A 26,095-nucleotide genomic window follows, 5' to 3' on the forward strand; every position below is an offset into this window, starting at 1 on the left:
ATTTCAGAAATAGGAATGAGCAAAAATACCATGTTATGAAATTTGCAATTATTGAACACAAAGTGTCCATTGGACACAAAGTATATATGGATCATCTTGCTAAATTGCTATTGTTGTTGTTGTTGGGACCAAATTTGTTGTCAAAAAGAATGATATCTTCCACACAAAATCGTAGCTCACCATCAGCACCGATGTGCCTTGATCACTTTAGTGTAAATGCTATATGCTACCAGTACTGTGGTACTAGTGCAGTTTTTGGACCTCCATGCCTATATATTTGAGCACTACTCTTTTGTATGAGTAAAATGATGAGTATGCTGTTTACTGATTGAATTTAGAATAATGAAAATCGAAGTGATTACAAAAGATAATCTTAGAATACTGACAGTATAATTAGGTATGGACACCCTTCTCAACGAATTGTGCATTTAAAAATAAATGATCTGTCCATACCCCATCCCCTTGCTCTTAGTCTTCCGCCTGCTCTTCCTCCACCAGGTCTTTGAAGTTGAATATTTCCACCACCATCATCTCTACCTCTTCTTCTCATTGGTCGAGGCCTGCCTCTTGTTCTAGGAGCTAACAGGAAAAGTCCCTGTACATAAATTCATTGGGAATAGTTATTTGATATGAAATGTACATATGTATAATTTTACTAAATTGTTGCTGCTGTCTTTGGGGTAGCATTTATAGCTAGGAAAAAATCCCTTGGTATTGTAACTAGTGGATCAGATGTTTTCCTATTTCAGTAATTGAAGATGATAGAAGACGCTATTACAAATGTTCTTTGAATTCTAGGAATAGAATTGATATTTTCCAATTTTCACAAATTTGCTATTTCCATAAATATTGTACCACCATGTGGCATCAAATCAGACAAACCCGACATCTTTTTGACCATGTTGGTCCTTACTGCTCATCTGTGGTCTTATTGATACCTAATTGGTAAATTGCTCTAGCAATGGGACTTAATTTGTAATTTTCAGTCAAAGCCTTCAAATGATCAAAGAACAAATATCTGTGTGAGTCACATAGGCTACCGGTACTGTGGTTAGTCATTGGAGCTTCATGACCAGTTATTTAAAAATTGGTCTCTTGTTTTCCACAAACATACAAAAAGATAACAAAAAATGCAATTTTGATTTGAAGCCTTTGAATTATCGGATAACAAATTTCAGTGTAAGTCTCATCGGCTACCGGTTCTGCGTTTAGTCATTGTACATTTTGTCCACATATTTGAAAATTGATATTTCACAAGCATACAAAACGAAAACCAATATATCTGATTTTGTCATACCTGCATAATGTGTGATATATCATGAAGAGAGAAAATATAGTGAGGTTGACGAGGTGTTGCTTTCAAATGAGTTCGAACTGATGCATAAAGATCAACTGCTCCAGAAATAATTGCCTGTGAAAATGTTAGGAATTTGAAATCTAGATAAATCCTGATTGAATCTATTGAGAAAGCATTGAATGAAACTAACCTGGGATAAATCATAATGCCTTGTCAACGAATATGCAGGAAATTCTTCAAGCCATGACTGGACTGCATTGTGATAAATGCTTAGAATAGTTTCTTTAGAGGGCTGTAAATATAAAACACATCATTAATTAACTTAACATTGCAATTGTACACTTGTACACAAAGACTGTGATATATTGTCACACTAAATCCATTACAATAAATACTAAGCAGATTCAGATTTTAAGTAACTTGCAACCATACATTTAAACTGAGCAATCATACTGAAATAATATTTCTCAGGATAGTATATGATATTTTATGTTTATCCCATGGGATATAAATACCAGTAAGATGGCCAAATCATATGGTGAACCACAGCCTCTAATCTGGTTACCAGTCCATGTCGGGTATGGGAATAGTTAACCAATCATTTAGTTTCAAATGCATGGACTTGTTGGCGGAGGAAGTTGTAACCGACTGTTACATAAACCACCCCACATAAAACCCATGCAGGGTAATCGGAGGTGCAATGGCAAGTTTATTCCTAACAGTTAGCCCAATGAAACTACGGTAAGTTGGCAGCATAGGTTATAATCCGGAGTTCAAATCCCGTGCTTACATCATCCACAGAGTGTAATAAATTAGGTAGGCAATGTCAAACTGGAAGGATTCTGATTCCTTCAAGAATAGTGGCTCCTTAGATATCAGTACCTACTTGTACAGAGCTTTGTTCAGAGCTAGAGCATGAATAAGCCTCAAATGAAAGAACACACAAACCAAAAACATTAACATAAAATTTCAATAAAATACTCGATCTATTCAGATACTAATAGTTAAACACATACAGTATTTCTTTTTTTACAAAAAATATGAATCCCAAACATTATTAAAAGCAAAAAGTTTGAAAATAAAGATCAAATATTGAGCACATAGAACACCTGTAAGAAGTGAATAACAGTGAACAATCGAGTCAGTCTGGATGAGATTAGATAAGAAGATTGTCCAAGCCCAGATCCAGTGTTGCCAGGTATTGATGAGGATGCCAAGAAATTCACATCACCTTCCAAAGCTTTCGTCATCTGCCGTTCCCTCTCATACACAGCACCCGATGACATTACCTGTATATATGCAATGAAGACAAAAGGTCTTTCTTAAGAAATGAAGTTGAAATTTATTTTAAGTTTTGTTACAAGGGGAAAAATGGCATATTTTATGATCTTGCTGCATATAAGCTAGTTCGTCTGGGAGACAAGATGAATGTAAATTAAGTATGTGTATATTACACTCACTGGTAATTTCCCTTTTTCCATACAAAAAATCCAGAACTATGTTGCAATTATATACTATAACAATGAAATATAAAATGAATCTGATTAAACCAATAAGAAAACTTAATCATATAGCAAACAAGGCCTTGTATATGACTTTTGTACAAAATATTTGTGAATTATTATAAATTGGAAATTTTACCAAATATCCAAACTACAATCCTATACAAACTATGGACATTTTAAGTCAAAGGAGAAACAATGAGAAAGTTGACTTATTACAAATTCCTCAAATGGCAAATAAAATGAAATCCTTGTTACCTGTCTCATGAGTTCGTGAGTTGGTTGAATAACAGATCCACAAGTTTTTGACGTAATTCCAGAAGCACAAGATAGATCATCAAGGAAAAATAAAATGCTGTGTTTCCCTTCAGAACGAGTGTCAATCACTGCATTCGGATGAGCCATGAGTCCAAGATTATGTTGCTTCAACATGGATGAAGATCGACTTTCAATAAGTTTTTGAAGATGACGCGAAGTCAAACCTGAAAAAGTATTCTTCATTAGGTTTTCATACAAAAGCGCATTATATTGATTAAGCCAGCATGCTAACTAGTATGTCAGATGCTGTTGAAGATAATGCTTATTTATTGATTCAAAACAATAGAAAAGCAGAAAAAAATTGTAAACGTGTAAAAAAGGGTACTTGAAAGGAGAAAAAGGTCTCAGTAAAATGGAATTATTACAGTAGGATATTTCATGCTTATATATTTGGATATTTAAATAATTTTTATTTTATTTTGACACAAATGTTGCTTCAAGCCGTTTACAATAAATTGAAACTGACAAACGAAAATTATCAAGGTACTCCCGTAGTGTGTGTACCAGATTGGGGTTAGGGCCGGGCACTGTTAGACCATAATTTTACTCCGATTTCCCTTATTTTAGTTCTCTTACGAGTTTGGGGACTGTCTGTGTTAGCCAAGTGAATATAACCCCTGCGCGTAGGTCCCTTTACACAACTTGATGTAAAGTAGGCGAACAAAATTAGTTAACTCCATATTTGTACACACACTTCTGGAGCGCCAAAATTAATTATTGAAATGACCCAAATATAATATGCCAAAATATATCCAAAATAAACTACTTTATTACATTATTATAATTACCGGTATAACTTAATTTATTTAATACATACCAGGACAAACTGGCACTCTTGTCATCTCATGTTCTATTTGCAATATATTAGAAACCATTGTTGATTTTCCGCATCCATTTTCACCCATTATGAGTACAGGATATTTGGACTTTAACAAGGTATTGGCTATGTATGCATAACGTTCAATCTGAAAATGAAAAGCATTAAGCATAGTTGAAAACGGTATGAAGATTACATCTATTAATAAAAATTGGATTTCGTTGACAAAATTTATACACGATGAACGAATTTGGTAGTGAATTATACAAACATGTCTACTCTGATCAAGTAACAAAATTTTAAATTTGCTTTTCAACCCAGAACCTACCTGAATAATACTGAATCCTAGATAACACGAAAGCCTCTCATTTTAAAAAAAACTTTGAAGAAAAATTTTTACAAGGAAATGCTCTAATTTGTGGTCAATACTAGTACCTAACTAATGTAAACTCATGTCAATATTCAGCACTCATAACAAAACGCAAAATATATATTCACACCTATTCCAATTTTTATTCATGTTCCAGGTGCTTAATTTGATCATTTCAATAAAAAAAAACATTACAAAAAGTTTTTAAATCCTGTATACGAAATTCTGAAAATGAAAAGCATTAAGCATAGTTGAAAACGGTATGAAGATTACATCTATTAATAAAAATTGGATTTCGTTGACAAAAATTTATACACGATGAACGAATTTGGTAGTGAATTATACAAACATGTCTACTCTGATCAAGTAACAAAATTTTAAATTTGCTTTTCAACCCAGAACCTACCTGAATAATACTGAATCCTAGATAACACGAAAGCCTCTCATTTTAAAAAAAACTTTGAAGAAAAATTTTTACAAGGAAATGCTCTAATTTGTGGTCAATACTAGTACCTAACTAATGTAAACTCATGTCAATATTCAGCACTCATAACAAAACGCAAAATATATATTCACACCTATTCCAATTTTTATTCATGTTCCAGGTGCTTAATTTGATCATTTCAATAAAAAAAAACATTACAAAAAGTTTTTAAATCCTGTATACGATACTTACTGGATGAATGAAAGCATAATAACTCCCACTTGCTGGAGCATGTGGTCGTAAATCAATTTTATCTTCCCACACTGTGAATTGACCTGTTTCCTCCTCAACAAAATACTCAAATACACTTTCGTAGAGTGGAAATTGTATCTCATGCCTGTTGCAAAAAAATGATTTGAAAGGAAAAAATATTTTTAATTTTGAAATATTTCACAAGTAATGAAATAGGTTTTATCATAATTATGAGATGATTCATAATACATAGTCCAGAAAGTCTTTTTTTTTCATTTTGAAAATTCATTATTAAATTTTGTAGTCAATTTTTGAATTGTTGAAAGACTTCATGAACACCCTTCAATACTGCGATCTAAAGGATTAAATTTGAAGAGTGTTCAGTGACTAATTCATTTGTGTGCCAAGTAGACGACGTTCACCATCATATAGTTGACGGCCTTGCATATGTAAATCGAAATCTTCTGGAAAATATTATGTCACAGAGTATTGATAAACTTATTGTTCTCATATCATGGCTCATATAATCAAATGTGAAATACAGCTCTAACAGGAAAGTCAAGGCCCTGAAAACATTATATATAGAGTATATGCCAACACCACACCCAATTTGCATTGCAATTCTGAGAAAAAAACTATGATTCATCATTTGATTGAACAACCTTAGCATTTCAACTTAGCCAAGCAATCAAAGAAATGAATCACGCATACCTTGAATTCGCCAGTATATTTCTGAAGAATGCGTCAAACCCAGGCATATCTTTTTCAAGTAATGTTCCACCAAATGCCCATACAAATGCAAATCCAAACAAGTTCATTGCAACCTGGAAATGAAACAAATTCAGACATCACTATCGAAGTTGAACTCATCATGACTACTTCTTGCAAATTAATATGGGGATTAGACATTGCTAATCAAATCGTCATCAATTTTTTATTTGAAATGCAATTAAACTGCCAATATTTTACTTGCATTTAATGATAAACAAATTTAAATTTTACATCTCTAGATTTGTTTTCATATTAAAGCGTATAAAATATAGATTCAAAACAGAAATTCAGTCTCTTATCTGTTAAATTAGTGTTCAAAGCAAAAAAAATTCTAAAAGTATAATCACTGAAACCTATATATAAGAATTGGTTGCAGAGTGTAATAGAGCATAGTGGGCTAAGATTAGTTAAACTAATCCTACTTGATAAAAATATTAAATCTTTTATTCAAATATACCTGGTGATTAAAGTCAGGAACATTGTCATCAAGCCTTGATCTGTTGCTACTTGCATAACTAACTTCTGTTTCACCAGCAATTGATGTCAAACGGGATCGAGGTTCATTAAATATGTCAGCTCTAAATTGAAAAAAATTCTGAACTTCAATCTAATTCAATGGCGGCCTCTGTCTAATCTATGAAATACAGTCCATAGCCATGTAGTTGGAACCATCATCAGAAATTCGAAAATACCCAGTGATGCTAACACAGTTAAGGCTAACAACTAACCGCTAGGCTGTTGCACCAACTAATTGAATTACTGTAATCAGATTTACCAGTCAGAACTTCACTGTGATGTTGTTATGGCACCACAAATATTAGTATACAAAGCCTGACTTTTGTCTTGTTATACCCCACAGTGATAGATTTTGATTGCAGTTTGTGGCTGATATACGGTAATAACAATTTTCCTATTAAATTCCAGTCTCTCTAATGACTGCAATTAATATTCTTTGTGTTCATTTATAAATCTATAATGCAACTTAATAATCACCTCCTATAAAGCATATTAAAACATTGTAATTAATCTCAATTAAACCCCTGTCCAACCTTAACAAAACCTGAAGAAAAACTAATAGTGAAGTAATAACTAATCACCTATCTCCATCCTCTACTTCCCTATTGCTGAAATCTCTTTTTAAATGTAGATTCAACAAAGATCCAAGAAGATGAAGAAATGAAGAAGATTCAGCTACGCCATAGGATGAAGATTGTTGCACCTGATAGAAACCAAAAACAAAATGACTAGAACTTCCAAGCCATTTTATCACACAAAAATAATCAGTGGTAATATGATTGGCCTTTATTAGACACGAAAGTGTACATAGAGAACATTTTGCCAGATTGTTGGCATTGTTCTTATTGCTGTAAATAAATCGCTTGTCTCTGTAATTTTTAGACCAATGGAATTCAGTACTTCAATAAGACTAAAAAGTCGCTGGAAAATCATTACTTTTATTTTTTAAGCTTTTTCCAAGGATGAAAATAAACCAAGACAAGATGAATATGGAAAAATAGATTAAGCTTGATTTATTGTGAAAGTGGTCTCAAATTACAATTTAGTACTTCCAGATGATATGAACGAATAACAATGTTTATAGGAGTATAGCTAAATGCATAAGTTGAATTGCATTTGTGATAATGAATTGGGTATTTTGAATTACTAGGTTAATCTTCAGGCATGTGTATGTCTGTGACAATGTTTATGTTTTTGGATGCTTTTATAGATATAATCCTACATTCTATAAATCTACCTGTCCAATAATTTCAATTCCGAATAGTCATAAAGTCCATACATTTTGTGAAAAGGATGAAATGATGCAATATTCTATAAATCTACCTATTCAATAATTTCAATTCCGAATAGTCATAAAGTCCATACATTTTGTGAAAAGGATGAAATGATGCAAAATTTATACAACAAAATTCAATACAAATCATTTTAAAAAAGCAGTATTTTGATTATTTCCTTTATCTTTGACTTGTTTGAACAAAGTTTAATAACGTCCCCACTTTGTTATCCTATTTGAATATCATATTGTTTACCTTTTGTTCATATGTAATTCCATAGTTTGTAATATTTTGTCCAATATGCTGAAGAAAAGCTAGAGTTTGAGGAACAAGCTCATGTATCAATTCCTTCCATATTTTAATAGTACGTTGTGTGATCACATATTCACCATACGCAGTATCTAACCATGTTGTCATCATCAACTGCCATTGATTCATTGCATCACAATGGATGATACCACATCTGGAAGAATATGGCGTTTGGTGTCATTGATTCATTGGTTATTACCACAATTGTATATACTGAGAATAGTAGTGCCATAGAGCATGAATAATTAGAATAATGTGAATAGCTATTTACCATCAATAGAAGGATGAAATTTGATGTAATAAACGTGGTTTTAATACTATGATTCTTTTCAAAAGATTAACACAACAGAAATAACGTTGTGCACAAAATCTTTTGTGAAAACTTCTAGTCTAAAAAAATTTATGAACTGGAAGCTATTTCACTAACCACGCTGAATTTCAAATTTCACATCAAATAATATTATCTGAACAGAAACTTGAACACTAACTTGGAAAAAGCAGAATCGTGAAGGGCAAAAATCTTTGTCTTATTGTCAACAGCCTTTTTTTGGCTCTTAGCATGTCGGCAAGTTGATTTTTGAGCGATATTCTTGCACTTATGAGTATTTTCTTATGGCATTGCTTTGTGAAAATATTTATATACAAACGTACAATAAATAAATACCCATTCCTTCTTAAAAGCATCACAAAGTATGCAACCTACATCCAAGTCTTAAACTAAATGGTCCATGAAATTTATAAAGATATTTATACAGTATACCTAGTAATCATTGCTGGAGAAGCAGTAGCGAAATTATTAACTTCAAATATAAGGTTAGTCGAATCATTCAATGTAAGATCATCCATGTTTGTGAGTCTTGTTGATTTATGAACATCCAACAAACAACTCATATTTTCAATCCAAGGTGCATTAATTTCACCATCCAAAACGATCCATTTCTTGAGGCTAAAAATAAAGTACCGTAAGTAAAATTATTTCCACAACATCAAATGAAGACTGATATCGGAAAGTCAGGTAGGATTAAAATTTCTAATAAAAATCCAACCTTTAGTATTCATTCTTACAGTTCTTTTTGATTTAGAATATTTTGAGCAAATGCATTGAAAAACCATTGGATTTTTTTACAAATTTCATGGAATAAGGGTAAAATACACACTATTTGAATTAAGAAAATCGCAGTTTGAGTATCAATAATTGTAGGTATATATTGAGGAATTACATTCATTAGGCATCATTGATAGATAATCACAAAACAAGTACTGAGTCATATTCTATGTAAATGGATGAAATTAAATTTTGGAATCTTAGAAGCAATTTTTTAGAAATAAAAATAGAATCAAACAAAAACTACAATAAAGCTATGAGGTTCATTTACGCTTCCACCTTTAAAGTATTTGCAAATGAAGAGTATTAAAACAGGAGAGTATGAAACACAATATATATTTATGACCATCATAAACAACAAGAATGAGAATCTGAAAATATTTAAGTCACCTGTCTTTGGCTTTCATATTCAGGCCTTCAAAAACTTGATCCTGTTTTTGAACTTTTTCCTGACTGTCACCCACAGATGAATCTTCTTTATTCAATATACCATAATCTTTCAGTATCTTAGCAATCATGCCTTTAAATAAAAAATATATACGATATTAGCTTACTGAGAACTGAACATATAATAGAATGCTAAAATATTGCTATCTAAATGTATGTAAAACTATATTTTCTGGCTACCATAGCGCAGGAAAGATATTTGACTTGGTGACAGCTAAAGTATTGTTCAAGCTAAGACACAGTCCCGACACTCTGTCGATTGAGACACATGTAGTGAAATACTGAAGTCAAGTTTTGTATCCTTCAGAGAAAATCTACAAATTTTCACCTTGATTCCAATTGTTTGTTGTTTCATCATGGTAGCCAAACAAATCTTCAACAGATAATGTGTTTGGGAATAATACAGTCAGATCTATTTTTTCATCAATTTCAGAATCCATGACAGAAAATCGTCCACCTTTAAAAAATATTAAGATTAAAACACTAAGAAGACGGACCACTGGTTTTATTTACAAAAAAATTGATAACCGTAACAACCTAAATAATATAAGATAACATACTGCGTTAAAGTCATCAAAAATCTAAGATTTCATTCATTTTTCATATTTGAATAATTTTTAAACTTTCGAGAAATACGAATTTGCTTCAGTTATAATGATATATGAAGAAAAACTCTAGGCATAGTGGTGAGTGGCTATATTGTGCACTAGTGGTTCTTAACTACCAGGTTATGGATCAAATATCATAATGAAATGCTGTTAGCAAGCACGTTTCTTTATTTGTTATGTGTGTTCAACAAAAAATTATTCTTTTTTGATTTTTAATATAGATTACATGTTATGTGAACATTATATGCTATGCATACAGAGGCATTGGCTAACATAAAATTGAAGTTGTTATCTTGAAGAGAAATTCCGAAATAAAGTCAGTGGCTAGAGTAAAGTTTCTATATTACAGAATATAACATTGAAAAATTGAGAACGCAGTAAAAACAACCAATAAAGCAGAGAAAAGAATAAAACAGAACCATAAAAAAACATACTCCGAGCAGTTTGTACCTCTGACCCAGAAGACAACAGTTCATCTCTGCTTTGTTTCTGAAACATAGACAAGTGAAAACCACCAGATATGAAAGACGCATAAGATAAAAACAAAAGACTCCATTAGTTAACTATTTGATGAAAACATAAGACTGAAATCATTTAAAGCTAACCTAGTATTAAAAAAATTATATGTGATCAACACTATCTCCTTCTGATATATATGCTAAGCAAGTTATCTAGGCTTGCATGTTGAAAAGGTATATAAACGATAGGCTGGCAATTATTGAAAAAACACAATAGTTCTCAAAGTTAAAGTAGTGCTTATATATGACATTATTTAAAACAAAAAGAAAGTGTATATTATGCAATAAATTTCTGCAAGCCTGCTAATAATTACCAGCTCAAAATCAGACGAAGCAATTCGTTCTTGAAACATGTCCAAAAATTTTTTTCTACGATCTGATGAAATTTTATTGATTGTTTGTGCTAGAGTTCTGAATAATGAAAAAATAATAAAATGTTTTACTGACATTAGACCAGTGTTCCATAAAGTCAAATACCTAGTGATAAATACATTTAGTACTGAAATATGCGCTACATCTGACCAATTTACAAGAGTGAGTCATTCGTAAACACTGCTACAGACAAATAGAACAGTGAAGTACCATAAATATAAAAGAATAAATAGGTAAAAAAGACACGCAGTGCAATAAACAAAAGTTTTTTTTCAAGTTTTCCAGTCCACATACTGCTATGATTTTAGGTGTGAAATGCGAAAATGAAATTATATGTGATATGGTATGCCAGTGTTTCCCAATCTACGGGTTGTGAAACTTTCCTTGGGTTGCTTGTTTTTTTCAACAAAAACCCTAAATATATTGTTTGTTTTTTCTCAGTAAATTTTATTGTTTCATTTATATTTGGTATTGAAATGTTGCTCAACAGTAAATGTTTATATGAGAAGTATCACAGCATAAAAACTTTGCAGCATTTATATTGTTTTGCTTGAGTAAAACCATGCCACGATTTTAAAACCTCGCTGAGGGCAAACTAGCGCAGCTATCTAACTTTGCGACCATAAAAGTACTTTTTAACAAATTTGGGTCGCTTGGAAAAAAGGTTGGGAACCACTGAGTATAAGATGGAATTGATTTGAATATTGTAAAGTTATTGAAAGTTATAGCGCAAAAAATAACTTAGCTTTTTATTAGCTTTTTATTTTTATTCATAAGGTCAGTACATTAATTTATATATTAATAATATAGGTATATTCCTACTTGTAAATAGTTGTTTTTCCACATCCAGCTGGTCCTACAATTATTACTGCTTTGTTCAATTTGAGTGCATTGTATAGTTGAGTAGTTTTATCCACCATTTCACTTGTTGCTTGAAGTCCATCAATTTGCAATTGGTGATTGATGGCTTCTGTCAGGGAAAAATAATCACCATTATCAAAAATCTAAAATAACATCAAGACGATTCGGGTCGGGAATAAGGTCAACATCAAGACGATTGTCTATTGCAAGAAATGTAATATTCTTCACAAATATGACAGTTGTGAAAGTGAAATAAATCAAGATTTTTTTGCAAAAATAGCAAATAGCTACAGGATCAGTGAATCATACAATATAAAAATAGAAACCCAAATCAAATACTCATTAGGACTCCATATACTAATAACATTATTTTAAATTTTCTAGTTCAGCTTACTGTAATTATGTCTGAGGCAGTTAAAGAGTTGTACTATATGTCATTTAAATGCATAACTAACCAAATAAACGCCAAACAACATTTAGAAATGATTCTGGAATTGCATCATGTGAGTTTCATGAACTTGCTGCATTCTCAAATATTAGTCTTGTAGTGATTACGGACGGTGTGGTGCATCGTACTAAGCGTTAGAAATATGCTCACCACCGCACCTCCAATTACCCTACGTGGTTTCGCATGTTCGAATCCCGTGGGGAAAAAATTATGTGCGAGAGGATTGCTGGACTCCTCGTTGCTATAGGGTGGTTTATTTACCGCCGTCACACCTCTTTTCTCACCCCCTGAATAAATATGTAAATCTTATCTTACAAGATTAAATTGTAAAGATTGTACAAGATTAAATTTGTGTTTAATATTTATATGAAATTGTCAGCTACTTAAAGATTACACACTGTCCAATTCGGCCAATATCATTATTTATCGTTTATGTTTGGTATCTTGCACTGTTTAATCAATGAATTTAAAGGTAAACAAACATACAATATTCTACCCTATAACTTACCTGGTAATAATTGATCCAACTCAGTTGCAGAAATAGGTCTTGATACAAGTGGAAATACACTTCTCAAAACATCTTTCAACTTAAGTGTTGCATGTGAACTAAAATAAATATGCATACCAATATAGAAGATAGGAATCGGATGAGATTTTCATAATCAACTGGAAGTGTCAAAAAGCTGTAATATGGCATAATCATATGACGAACCACATGGCTTTGTTCAGCTATAATTTAAAGTTGGATATGGGGATGATTTATCAGTTTAAAAATGAACGAAGCTGAAAATGACAAGTGGTTACATGAAATAACCCACAATGGCGAGGATACCACCAGTCCTTATGCATATACAGTGATACCTCGATAGACTGAGTAGAACAATTTACGAGACAATAAATTGCTCCTCCAAAAGCTTATTAAATTTTTTCACTGAAGCCAATACATATTCCTTGATAAATAAATCAGAAAAACTGCGAAAATTTTGAAATCCATTGAAGGGTCAAGAACAGAAAATCCAACCTGTTCACTTTAGCTGACAATATTTGGACAATAGCATTAACTATTGAAAGTTCTTCATTGTGATGAGTCAACAAGGTTTCAGAATTTGTTGAAGCAGCTCGTCGACCAGTACTGCTCGTCACTGATCCAGATACACTGCTTTTAGCACTGCTGTTCGAGCTAGTCACTGAATCAGATCTGCTTTGAGGTAATGATGAAGAAGACGTTTGTCGTTGTAAAGATGCCATTGTAATAATGCATCTGATATCATTGAGTGAAACATCGGCAATCTAAAGTAAATAGTTGATTAGAGTGAAAAATCATATCAAAACAAACAACTCAGTTCATGGTTTCCGACTGGGGATTCATGAGCTTTGAATGCATAATATCAAATCAAAGTAAGAAAAAAATATTTGTCATTGTGGTCTAGCTAGAATAAGACGACAAACAAGGACAACTGTATAAACCAGACTACAAGGTATTACAAGATCTTGTTCATATAAAAGAATGATTTTATTCATTTCAAAAAACCATTCACCTATCGTACATTTCAAAGTTGCCATTTGGTAAGTTCAATGAAAAAATTAAAACTCATATGCATGAAAACTTTTGAACGAGCACATCTCACTTTATTCCATAAAATTCGAAACAGTTTCTGGTGCAGATTTGGCAAAAACATTGTATTTGGTAGCGATCCCTTGTACATAACAGAAAGCGGTTCGCAACCTTCCCATAAATCACCTAGTAAAATTGTTTTCATTTTTCGGAAGAAACTATCTATGTACATTGCTGTAAGATAAAATATTATTATTAAACACTACGCCTTACCTTGATCAATCCTGCTTCGTCAGATAGATGATGAGGCATTTTGTTAATATTACCAGTTACACCTTTCAACATTTTCATAGCCATCGATATTTTTCCAGCTAAAGTTGAAGAATTAGAAAATCCACTTGCAGTCAACCACACCTAGAATTAGCAATGAATAATTAGGGATGGATATAGGGTCCCAATCACAGTCTGAAATATCTTCTCTATGGAGAGAACAATATGTTATAATATACCAGGATTGATATTTAGGGAGGCTACAGAAGGCGATTTTGCCAACCAAGTACAATGTATTATCTGAAGACTTGTACTTTTTATGTATTAAAATGTCTCTAAATGATATCTAAATTAAAAGTTGCGAAAAATGTGAGAGATCTGTGTAAAGTCTTGTTATCAATACAACAATAGCGGTCAGAAGCTTTCATTTTTCTCAAATTATTTTGATGACGACTTAGTTAGGCCCATGCGCAAACAACTGGCCGTTTGTATATCTCAGATATTCAATTCTTACATCGATAATCTTCTCTGTGTCAGGTTGAATCAGTGCAATTGGTCGATATAAAAGTTTCATATTATGTGGAATATATGAAGTAGAGCTAAAAGAACAAAACAATAATTATTAATTTTAGAAAATTTTCTCAGAGAATGTGCTCCACTAAGTAGATGAAGTACTATCGGAAGAGATGCAAACAAACAACCACTAATGAAATATTGCAAAAAACTATCCTTAGGGCAGAGATATCAGCACATAGCGGATGGTACTAGACTTATTTTTTTAACTAAACTCCATGTTGTTCAAGCATTAGCAAGCAAAGCAAAATGACAATATTTCGGCAATTACACAATATGAATTTATTTGGCTCATTGCTGTAAAGTGATATAAGAAGCAGAGAATGAAGAAAATCACAAACCACATATTAAATTTCAATGTATTTGAATATCACAATTTTAGATTCACATTTCCTAATCACCTTGTGTTATGAGTCAACATCATAAACAATCCGTAATTTGGTTTTGCTTGAAGAAGTCTCCCATTAAACATTATACTTCCGAGCGTGTTGGATTTATCAAATTTAGAAACATATAAATTATCTTCTTTATGTCTTGATAAATGTGACAAGTGAAAATCACTGATCTTTGGTTTCCATTTGTTTGTTTGATTCATTGGTGTTTTATTGGGCGTTTCATCAATATCACAGTGCAAGCTTGGAATAGAGTTGCTTCTCTGTGAATATTCAATTGAAAAATAGGTAAATCCGTCCTCATTATGGAAAAAAAATTAGTGATATTATAAAAAATCCCAACGCTTATACAAGAAAGTATATATGGTGTAATTGAAGGATTCTCCACTTGTTCGTCTTGTTCCAATTGTCTCAACTATATGAATCTCACTTCTTAAGAATATTAAACCCTCTGTCAAATTATGATAGATATCGTAACCCAGAGCATAGCATGAATTCCACTTCATATCCATATTTCAAAAATTAATCACAGTAGGACAAGCGTGGGTTAATCATCAAGAAGAGTTTGCTGACATTGCCCAATGAATAGTTCACACAACCACTATTTCATGGAATAAAATGTACCAGATTGAATTTCATAATCAAAAAAAAGAAGAGAACATGAGTTTCCAAATTCATTTTCTTTCTCAGAAAATAATAATTCCTTGTTAGTTGCTGGTTGTTTAAAGGGGTGGAAACGTTGCAACAAAAAAATTTCTAACCATTAATGTTGTTGGCTCTTTTTGTGAGTTTCCTCGAATAGAATATTGGCTTCTTGTGGATGAATATAATGTGCTGAAAAAATGTAATATTGATGCTGTAACATGTTTCTCAATAGCAATATGACCCAAAATTATTACAGATAACATGAACCACCACAGAAGAAAATTTATATACCTGTAGGCTAGTTGTATATGACGGATTTGTTGGGCAAGGACGGATAAAACATGAATTGGAAGTCTATGAACTTGGTCAAAGCATAACCAAGAACCAGATTCAACCATTCCACATAAAGATCTGAAAATAAGAGAAAATTATTACTAATCAAATAACAACAGAATTAACTTGAATCAACTAGGTTAACAACTAATATCAATAGGGAGTGAATTGTAATTCATAGTTAATATTAAATAAATGATCTTTGTTATATTGACTTGAGAATACTGAGACAAAACAGTGTGCACACGATGGCCTAATGGTTCAAGTGTTAGACTGGCATAGCAAGCTACATGTATCATGTTCAAATCACATTTTTTTTTAAAATAATAGCCCCTGACATATGGTTAATTATCATTGGTCACTGTATCTCAAACTGGTTAGATATTATAATATAAAAGTACAAAAATTGAACCTGAGAAGCACAGATATCGTAATTTCTTCTGAACAATTGAGATTGATGAGAGGACGACCAAACATTCGAGAAAGTTGCTTTAATAAGTTTGACTTCCCAGTAGCAGTTGGTCCTACAAGAGTCCCACATTTACCAAGTTGCATTGCAAGAGATAGAGAAAACATGCTCCTGTAATGATGAACAGTATTGATAGTCAGAATTTGAATTAGATATCTACTCCTTCGAATGGGGTCGAGAATAAGTCATCAACACTTGAATCCATATCACACCAGTGTAAAAAACAATCAATCAAAGTCATGAAGTTGATGTCTATCCAGAGCAGTGGTTCCCAAACTTTTACGTTAAATTTCTTTTTTGGAACTCTTTATCCTTCCTCACTATGCATAAAACTAATTTATTTGTTTTTAATTTTTAAGAAATACTACTTATCTGGTGTTATGCGCAAGTCAACTCCAGCCTTTGTACATTTTAAGTACCGGTAGTATATAATGTGTTTATAAATGAGTATTATAGTAAAATAAGAAGTAAAGAATATTAGTAATACTACAGCAGTGATAAAGCAAAATTCCTCCACGATTGGGAAATGTCGGATTGAAGTAAACATTCAAAATTATACAATACCTCTCAGTTAATGGTGTCATTACAAATGGAGTTCCGGGATGTGATTTCGTTTTTTGATCAGTTGGTGAACTGTCATATTCCATTCCATATTCAGCAACACGATTTCCCATATGTTCAACAAAACATTTGATGAATTGTGAGGATTTTATTGACATTTTCATATCAAACTCATGATCTGGAATATCCATTGTGTGTCTGATGAAAAAGAAGAATATGGAGTCGCAAGAAAAAAATGATAATAATAATAATAAAGAAAATTAAAAAATATCAAGATTAAAAAGAGAGATTAAAAAAATTCGGAATGTGATGATTAAAATTATAACTGTTGTTGTTAGAGCATTAGGTGCAGTATTAAACAAGATAGGAGGTTATTTAAAAGATATGGATTTGCCGAATAAATTGGAATCTTCACAAAAGGCAGCTCTTTTGAGAAGTGCAAGAATAATGAGAATGAACGTGTGTATCGATTTTACGTAAATAAACACCAGTCAAAGAACCATAAAAAAATTAATAGATAATTAAGTTAAGTATATGCAATGTACTACAAATAATAATTTCGATGAATTTTCTTTTGAAGAAACATGCCAAGAAATGATGTGTAATGAATCAATTGGGTGTAAAAAATTGGGCAGAAAATACCGTAGCGGAAGGAGTTTAGTCATTCCAAAATTATAGTAGCCTCTTACCTAGTAGTAGCCACTTGTGCAGAGCCTTGTTCTGAGCGAGAGGCATATAAATAAGTCATATAAAAAATAAATGTGAAATTATTCGTTTTTCTAACTCACATTTTTCAACCAAGACCGTAAATTTTCCATGACAACTGACCCTCACATGCAGATAGGTGTTGAATGAATTGGTACAATTGAATGTGGGTTGATCAACTATTATTTATATCAAATTGAATATTATATGTTGGCTGAAATACAATAATTTTTATACCTTATAATTCTTTTCCATTCAAATGACTTGTTGTCACAAACATTATCTCGTTCAAGTGATTGAACAACATCTCTATGATATATAGCTTGTGATATTGCTGATGAAAGTGTAGATTGAAGTCTTCCCCGAGTATCGTTACCTTGTGCAGGTTTTGCATTGTCTTTGACAATGTTGCTAAAGTCAACCAAAAAGTCTACTGGTTAAAATTGTTGGTCAAAATGCATTTCAGAAGTAGATGAAATGGAATTTGAATTTTGTATGCTATATCATTGTTCAAAATATATCTTTTGAGAGTGATTGCAAAGAAAATTTGTGAACACACAGATGCAATAATTTATTTGCAGATCATTTTTAGAGCAATGAGTTTTTCTATCACACTCATTATAAAAGTGACATTTTAGACCAGTGTTTCTCAAACTGGGTACTCGACTAATCCAAGGGGGGGCACGGGAAGGTTTTTAGGAGCCAAGAGCAAGGTCTTCTCAAGGTACCATTCGTGGTTCACATTAATTTGATATAAATTGACTATGAAGCTTTTAATTCTTTGACTGCAATGTATTTATTATTAAACATAGTAAACAAAATAAATTATCAAATTTGAAGCAAAGATGATATTTTTATAGAATAATCAGGGGTGTTGGGACTCATAGATCATGAAATTTTGAAAACCACTCTTTTATCGTTTATATACAATGTAATTGATTAGAATATTGCAGCTCACATTATGATTTTTAATTTATTATTTGTTAACTATTATTTGAATATAGAGACCAGAAAAAGATTTTCACAATAAATGTATACATATACCTGTAATGCTTAATTTTCAGACACAAATCTTTAATCAGGTTTTTATATTTTTCTTTCTTTCTACCAGACTTCAATAATTTATCAACATTTGTGCTCCATAATATTGAATCAGAAAGTAGAATAACCTGACTTGGATATCGAAGCAGCCAATGCCTGGATAAAGAAAATTATAAAAACATTTTTAATAAATTATATAGACATTATGGATTCAACGAATAAAATTTCTTATAGAAAACAGCACACTGTATTCCCATTCTGCGTGGAGTGAACAGACGGAGTGAACAGACGCTGGAGTGAACAGACGCTGTGAGTGTCTAAAATGCTTCCTCTCATAATTAGAAGACTTTTCTTTGGTGAACATAGTTTCAGAATTCAAGACAATCCATTAGCATTATTCTAAGTGAGCCAATTGAGTTCAGAATATTTGTTAATTATTTAACAGTGTTATACTTTGAAAAAAGAAAATAAGAATACTTGAAGGTCTCATCTTTTTCATCATCAGTGTGAAATACCATCTCACTTCTTGTCAGTTCTTCCAATGCTTCCAATGGTGATTGTTGTTCACCTGTTCAAAGTTATATTTTATATGAATGAATGATCAATAGCCTGGTTCTTAGTACTTATAGGGTACTGCAAGTAAGAAAACCAGACTTCAGATTCCATCTCCACCAATACATCTCGATTGCAATATATTGCAGTATATTATGTATAGACTATATTGTGTAAGACAAACCAGAAAAATTACAATCCTACCAAACAAATAATTCCATACACTCAAGTGACTGGAGCCTTAAATTAAAAAATTCTTAGCAGATAATGTAAAAGTCTGTTATTCCTCAAGGACATCGGTGTCAACATGCAGGTGGCTAAATCTGATTATATGCTCTGCAAGTGTTGTACGTTTATACAAAACAGTCTATCTATAGTACATTCAAGCATCATGATATCATATCTAATACCTGCTTATTCTCTAACAATTTCACGAGGCTGTACAGTAAGGCAATCAATATTGTTATATTTAACACTGCACCCTCACTCCATTACTGTTATAACAATATATTTTTTTCATACCAAATATTCGTTGATGCATGATACAATGCAATGCAGAGGTCAAGGAAACTGTTAATTTTTCTTCAAATAGTTTCATCCATGTTGTAGCATCATCTTGTATAGATAAAGGACTTTGAAATTCAATCACTTCTTTGTTTTTGCCTTGAATCTGAGTAACTTGGAGCCTGTAACAGGAGTACAATCTCATTACTTTACATTCAAAAAATTTGAGATTGCAGAAGTAGAGCAGGTGCAAATTTCAAAATTAACATAGAGAATTTGTACATGGTGTATCACGACATTGCATCAAACAAAGCTCTATACAGAGATCTGCTTAAATATGCTGTGCTTGTGAGCTATATTGATTTATCAAATGACAAGGCCAACCTCCTTAAATCAATGTTCGATCAACTTTGCTAGCTAGACGTATCTCAGCTATTTATTAAACCATGATGATATTGGTTGTATCAGTAATGATACATTGTTCTTTGAAGTATCTTTATTATATTGTTACTAAAACATCCGCAATCATAATCATATCATCATTTTAATATGACTAAAAACTATCGCTATTTATATACCAGATACCTGTCAAGGTGGTTCAAATAGAAAGTGTGAACAAAACATCAATGTGTGAATTAATCAGAGGTAGTTGGCCAGTAAAAATAGGTAGTAAAATAGCATGCAGTATATTTCAATGTAAAACTGTATATATTATATCTGTGATGAAATTTTTAATTTAACAAGTGTGCACATTCAACTCAATTTCAAAATAATTTGAAATAGATTCGAAATTTTATTAATCTAGATTCCTCATTTATTTATGAGTCAAATAGGTTACTGAAAACAGGAACAGAGCTTTCGAGATCATTTGGAATAAGACAAAATATTAATAGCATATACAGTCTAAAAAAATCGATTGTGAACTTACTCATGTGAATGTAGTTCTTGATCCAATGTATTCATCATTAAATTAACTATTGATCCAAATGATGGTAGTTTGTAAGTAATAGATGATACTCCGGTAAAACATTTACGAACATATGGCAAGAATTTCTTTGGTTGCCTAGCAACTGCAAGAAGTCGAATACAGTCTTCATCACAGAGAAAGTACATCCTGAAAAAGAGCGATATTAAATAATGAATGTATTAACTCATACATTGGGCTAGAAATCAGTCAATGCTGTATGAACACAAAAAGAATTTGAAGAATTAATAGGCATTACTAACAAAGTCACGGAAAAAATTCAAATTGGAAAACGATGATTAAAATGGAGAGATAAAACCTAAGCATTGGCAGCAACGCTTCAAATATGATTTTCACCACAATAGTCTGCCAGACTATTTCAAACATTTGGAAATTGTCCTATATCAGTATGTTGCATTTATTAATTAGTGAGTTTTCTACAGTTATATTGGACAGAGACAGAGTGTTTCTCAATAAACAAAGTTGAAATTAAATGATAAAATAACAAAAAATTTAAAAAATAAACCAACAGCATTAGCCAAGTGATTAGAGTGTTGGACCTAAGTATGTTGGCATCACAGTTCAATGAATGAGCTTGGGTTCAAATACTACCACTTCAACTAATATGTGATAAATTGGGAAGACAATGCCGAACCAGAACGATTAGGGACCTTACAAAATATAGTAGCTCCTCACATAGCAATGGTTGTTTGTACAGTGCTTTGTTAAGAGAGAAATGAACCACGTCATATAAATAATCATACTAATTGCATTTCAAATTTACAGAAATAGAAAAATAAACAAAGCGTTTTTAAATACCTTGTAAATTCAGAGCGGAATTCCTCCAACAAGTATGAAATATTTGACAACAATTCTTCTTGCATTTGTATGCAAGACAAAATATGTTTTCGCAAATTTTCACCTTGCAGTTCTCTCCAACCTTTCTGTCCATGTCGCCTGAAAATTCACAACAATATAAGCCTGGTAATATTGTAAATAAAAAATCATCAGTTTTTATGAGATGTGTAATGACTGCAAAAGTTGTCTGTCTTTATCCAAACACTTGATCATATAAGGTTTTGTTTGAGAGTTTGATTTAATTTTGAATAATTCAAGTTCTATTCTATGGAGGACGTCTATGCAAAATTTGATACAGTTCATGAATAAATATGGAGGTAAAAACATTTCTTACAAATAAGGGTAATTTGAATTTTTTACCAAACACTTACTTAAATAAAAATAATTTTGAATGGTGCCTGAACTAAATTGTCTAGAATAACTTTTTCACAATAGTGAGTGACCTCAATTCGAAAAAGTAATGTATGATTATATTTATATAAACAAGAGAGTAATGCTTAAATATGGACACAAGAAAATGAACACAAATGTCATTTTAAAGTGTTCCCATATGTCAATTAAAAGTGTAAATTGAAATAAATCAAAATAAATAAAAGCAAATAGGATGGCATAGAAAAACTGATAAATTTTACATTCAAATTCTATGTACAATTTCTGTGTGTACAAATCTGAAAAAAACAAACCTTGAAAGCACAGAGAGAACTTTTGGATCATTTATCATTGCTCTCACATAATCTCTGTATTTTCTGTCAATATTTTCAAACAATAATATTTGTGCTGGAAATCTTCGAGAAAGATGAGACTCACTAGAAAACACACGATTCAGATACATCCATTTATCTTGACAAGATGTCCACAGGTTGACAATTTCCCCAATCTAAATTAGGTCAAAAATATTCAATTAATTGCAATTAAATGTACAAATTGAATCGACAGGGGAGACAAAAATAGAGAATAAGACAGTAATTTGGAAAAACAATTTGATTTACTACCAATAATGGTTCTGTTGAACAAAATTGTGAATAACCAATTTGGAATGGCTAAAGCTTAAATAAAATATGAAAACAGAAAATTTTCGAAGTATGTGAAAAGACATATTTCAGAAACTCAGACAATTGGAATTACTGCATTTACTGTAGAATTTACCAGTATAAGTATGAAATGGCCTAACATATACTGTGATTTTGCTAAAGAAAGATTTCTCTGAAATATTACAACATCAGAATTTCAGAATTGCTTGCTGGGTATAATGTTGTATGTATGTATGTTTATTCGTCTCGTAATAGTGATACATAAATAAATGAACAATTATTATTATTTAAGACGGGATGCACGCACAAGACCGTACTGGCTCAAAACACAAATGTTCGGCATGCACCCCTTTTGACAAATATGAAACAAAAAACATTAGATTAAATATGTATAATATAATATGCTTCCTTATATAGACAGTTGTGCAAGGTGGGGCAATGGGTCGTGTGGTGAAAGTGGTAAGGGTGGAGTATACAAACTGTATATACAGGGAAGTTTATAAGACAAGACAATATATATAAATAGAGACAACACAACATCAAATATACATATACATAACAAATAAATCAAAATTTAGGCGCAAATACAGCACCTCTGAGTGGTGAGACCATATAATAAGAATGGGCGAAGTATGAGAGATAAATTTGCGATGCCTTTATGGTAAGCGTCACTCAAGGGTGCTATTAGAGTCTTTAATAGAATATATCTATTTCAGCAAAAATGTGAACCATACAAATTTTGGTGAAATACTTCAGTTCGTGTGTCAAATTCTTCAAATCCGAATGTGGTAAGAATTAAAGGAAAAATAAACTCAATGAAAAGCATTCCAACAAAACCTGTCATGATTGCATTTTTGCCAGAAGAAAATAAATGTATAAAATTACTATTTAATTGAGGCTAATATTTTATAAAAAGGAGCATTGTTTAGAATACAATATTTTTCATCACATAAAGACTCATCAAGGTCATCCCAAAATTCGAACCCAGGTTATTTGGTACATATTCCAAATTTAATTTATGGGTTCTGTTGTTTTGGGGTCATTCTGCATGATTAGTCAATGCACCAGCAGGTTAAAATTCATCTTACACATTTGTAGTAACACCAGTAATATGAATAATATTCTACAATAAAAAAATTTTGTTTGCAAAAAATAGAATAAATAAAAATAACTTCAGTGCTAAACCTGTTGTAACGTATCACTCCAGATTTCTGCTTCTGCTTGTACTTCAGCTGCATGTCGAGATTGCAACATTCCTTGCAATGCAACATGACTATCTGATAATTCATTTAATAATTTGGCAGCTCCCACCAATACATAGGTTTCGCTGTCTTTTTCCTACAGTTGAAAAAGTAAAAAGAAAAAGCTTTAAGAAACTAAAAATAGAAAATAACTCGCAATTAAATATACCGGTACTATTTAATCCAATATACTATCAAATTTATTTTTTATTCGTGTAGTTTTCAATTTCATGGCACAAAACGCAGCACATACTATTTTAGATATGAAACTTAGATACCGTATTTCCCGGCGAATAAGTCCACCTGGTAAATAAGACGAGGCCTGTTTTTAAGCCTGAAAAAATGTTTTTTTGCATATAATCTGACAATAAGACAACAGAGTAAAATGGCATCAACATTGGAATCTCAAATTACCAGCCAAGGCTTTTGAGCAGTCGCCGCGTTTGCGTATTGGTCAGCCTATAATGACTTTTTCTTGTAGCGTAATATTCAATCCATAACAATAACGGAATTCAAACTGTTTTTCAATTTCAATGTAATTGTGTTCAAAATAACTCGCAATTGCGTCCACCATATAAGAACATTACCGATCTAAAATAACAATGCCGATTTATTTAAACTAGGTAATCTGATGATTACGTGGGGGATGCTATCGTCGAAGGTATTTTATGGTCCGCATTGAATATTAAGGCGACACCAAAAAAATGAAATTATCATACTCACCTAACAAGACGGCCCCCCCCCCAAAAATCGGGTCAAAAATTTGGGTCTAGAAAGGCGACCTATTCGCCGGGAAATACGGTATGTCTTCAAATGGGCAAAATTACCTGTGTAACAACTTTTGTCAGAAGCTTAGCGTTTAGTTTGGTATCACGATTTCTGCTGCCTCTGCTACCAGGAGGTTTTGTGTTTACTGGCTCTAGAAAAATATAAAATAAAAAATGAGATGATACAAAATGTCTACAGAAATTAAATTTTTAACTTGATTGTAAATAAAATCAACTGTGTTTTAGTGTAAAATAAAGCATGTACACTAATATATAATGAGTTACATGGCTAGTGCCATGGGCGCCGTTTGGACAGGGCACAAGAAGGGCAAAAAGTTTTATTCATCAAATGATTCAATAAAGAGCTACATGGCAAGTGCCATGGGCGCCGTTTGGACAGGGCGCAAAAAAGGCAAAAAGTCATAAATATAAAATGCTTCAATAAAATAATTTAAAATTGGGAATAATTGAAACTCGTTTTTTTACCCAAACAAGTATCTTATTTCAACAACAGTATTGTCAGTCAACGGCCAAGGAGGCGCATTTTTAAACTTTGCCATGACTCAATTTTATGTAGATACGCAGGCCGCTGCAAGCCCACCATATATGCAACAACCTACAGTGGTTTGTGCAGTCACTAGTCGGTGGTAACTTTTCTACATAAGTCAATTCTCTACATCTAAAACAATCAACTAGTTCCCATTCTCTTTTTCTGAACTAGAATGGTTACCAGACCAAGAGTATTTATTGGTCTATCTTATGATTGAGCCTTCTTATCATCTTCGAACTTTTTGGGTTGAGAGTGGAAAATTTTATCTTTTTCTAGCATTCATGGTGAATACATCTTTTTATCCTTTCTTATATGTACTTGTCATTCAGAATAGTCTGTTGGGCAAGAATGAAGTATCAAACAAATCACTTGGTTCTTCTTGTACAGTAGTTGTAATAACATGAATATGTTTAGCAAGATGAAATTGTCTGTTTTCCCATTCGTTCTTGATCTTCCTCAACATTTGTTCCAGTGTAAATTCAGCCATTGCACTGTGATAAACCTGCAAAGATATAAAAACGGAAATTCTATTTAATTATTTCCATTCAGAGCTTATGGGGAGATGTGCTTATAATCGGTATTTACAGATAAGTTATCGTAGTTTAAATAAATTCTGAAGTTTTGAAGTTCAAATTTAGTTGATTTTTAAATTTATTTTAAATTTAGCTTTATTCATGAAGAAATCAAGAAATCGAGATCTTGCTACTCCGAGAACAAATTGTAAAATTTCAAAGAGTTTGTATTGCTTGAAAACAACAGACTCAAGTCAAATTAATTTCAAATCACATATATGTCCAGGTAAAAAGCAGTCCTACCAAGGCACTGTGACAAAATCAACACCCATGTGAGTCCTGATTGTGCCATACTACCTCAGA

General features: G+C 32.0%; 1 protein-coding gene across 1 annotated transcript in view; it reads right to left on the reverse strand.

Annotated features, from left to right (window-relative positions):
* LOC120345499 (dynein heavy chain domain-containing protein 1-like) overlaps positions 1-26,095 on the reverse strand; it is a 77,613-nt gene that overhangs the window by 32,923 nt on the left and 18,595 nt on the right. Inside the window, exons 25-60 of the mRNA XM_039414965.2 lie at positions 25,590-25,722; positions 24,731-24,822; positions 23,848-24,000; positions 22,315-22,508; positions 21,593-21,730; positions 20,738-20,923; positions 19,828-19,991; positions 19,231-19,321; positions 18,757-18,909; positions 17,950-18,123; positions 17,011-17,205; positions 16,390-16,557; positions 15,936-16,055; positions 15,761-15,833; positions 15,009-15,262; positions 14,549-14,633; positions 14,038-14,178; positions 13,231-13,499; positions 12,718-12,815; positions 11,723-11,870; positions 10,843-10,939; positions 10,445-10,499; positions 9,731-9,859; positions 9,346-9,475; positions 8,611-8,796; positions 7,797-8,004; positions 6,849-6,970; positions 6,209-6,329; positions 5,692-5,804; positions 4,981-5,125; positions 3,935-4,082; positions 3,058-3,281; positions 2,407-2,586; positions 1,488-1,589; positions 1,298-1,411; positions 454-595 (exon numbers count right to left, since the gene is read on the reverse strand). Coding sequence (XP_039270899.2) covers positions 454-595; positions 1,298-1,411; positions 1,488-1,589; positions 2,407-2,586; positions 3,058-3,281; positions 3,935-4,082; positions 4,981-5,125; positions 5,692-5,804; positions 6,209-6,329; positions 6,849-6,970; positions 7,797-8,004; positions 8,611-8,796; positions 9,346-9,475; positions 9,731-9,859; positions 10,445-10,499; positions 10,843-10,939; positions 11,723-11,870; positions 12,718-12,815; positions 13,231-13,499; positions 14,038-14,178; positions 14,549-14,633; positions 15,009-15,262; positions 15,761-15,833; positions 15,936-16,055; positions 16,390-16,557; positions 17,011-17,205; positions 17,950-18,123; positions 18,757-18,909; positions 19,231-19,321; positions 19,828-19,991; positions 20,738-20,923; positions 21,593-21,730; positions 22,315-22,508; positions 23,848-24,000; positions 24,731-24,822; positions 25,590-25,722 — 5,245 coding nt within the window. The remainder of the gene's footprint in view (positions 1-453; positions 596-1,297; positions 1,412-1,487; positions 1,590-2,406; positions 2,587-3,057; positions 3,282-3,934; positions 4,083-4,980; positions 5,126-5,691; positions 5,805-6,208; positions 6,330-6,848; positions 6,971-7,796; positions 8,005-8,610; positions 8,797-9,345; positions 9,476-9,730; positions 9,860-10,444; positions 10,500-10,842; positions 10,940-11,722; positions 11,871-12,717; positions 12,816-13,230; positions 13,500-14,037; positions 14,179-14,548; positions 14,634-15,008; positions 15,263-15,760; positions 15,834-15,935; positions 16,056-16,389; positions 16,558-17,010; positions 17,206-17,949; positions 18,124-18,756; positions 18,910-19,230; positions 19,322-19,827; positions 19,992-20,737; positions 20,924-21,592; positions 21,731-22,314; positions 22,509-23,847; positions 24,001-24,730; positions 24,823-25,589; positions 25,723-26,095) is intronic.

This window comes from Styela clava, chromosome 8, assembly GCF_964204865.1.
Source record: "Styela clava chromosome 8, kaStyClav1.hap1.2, whole genome shotgun sequence".
NCBI classification, from domain to species: Eukaryota; Metazoa; Chordata; class Ascidiacea; order Stolidobranchia; family Styelidae; genus Styela; species Styela clava.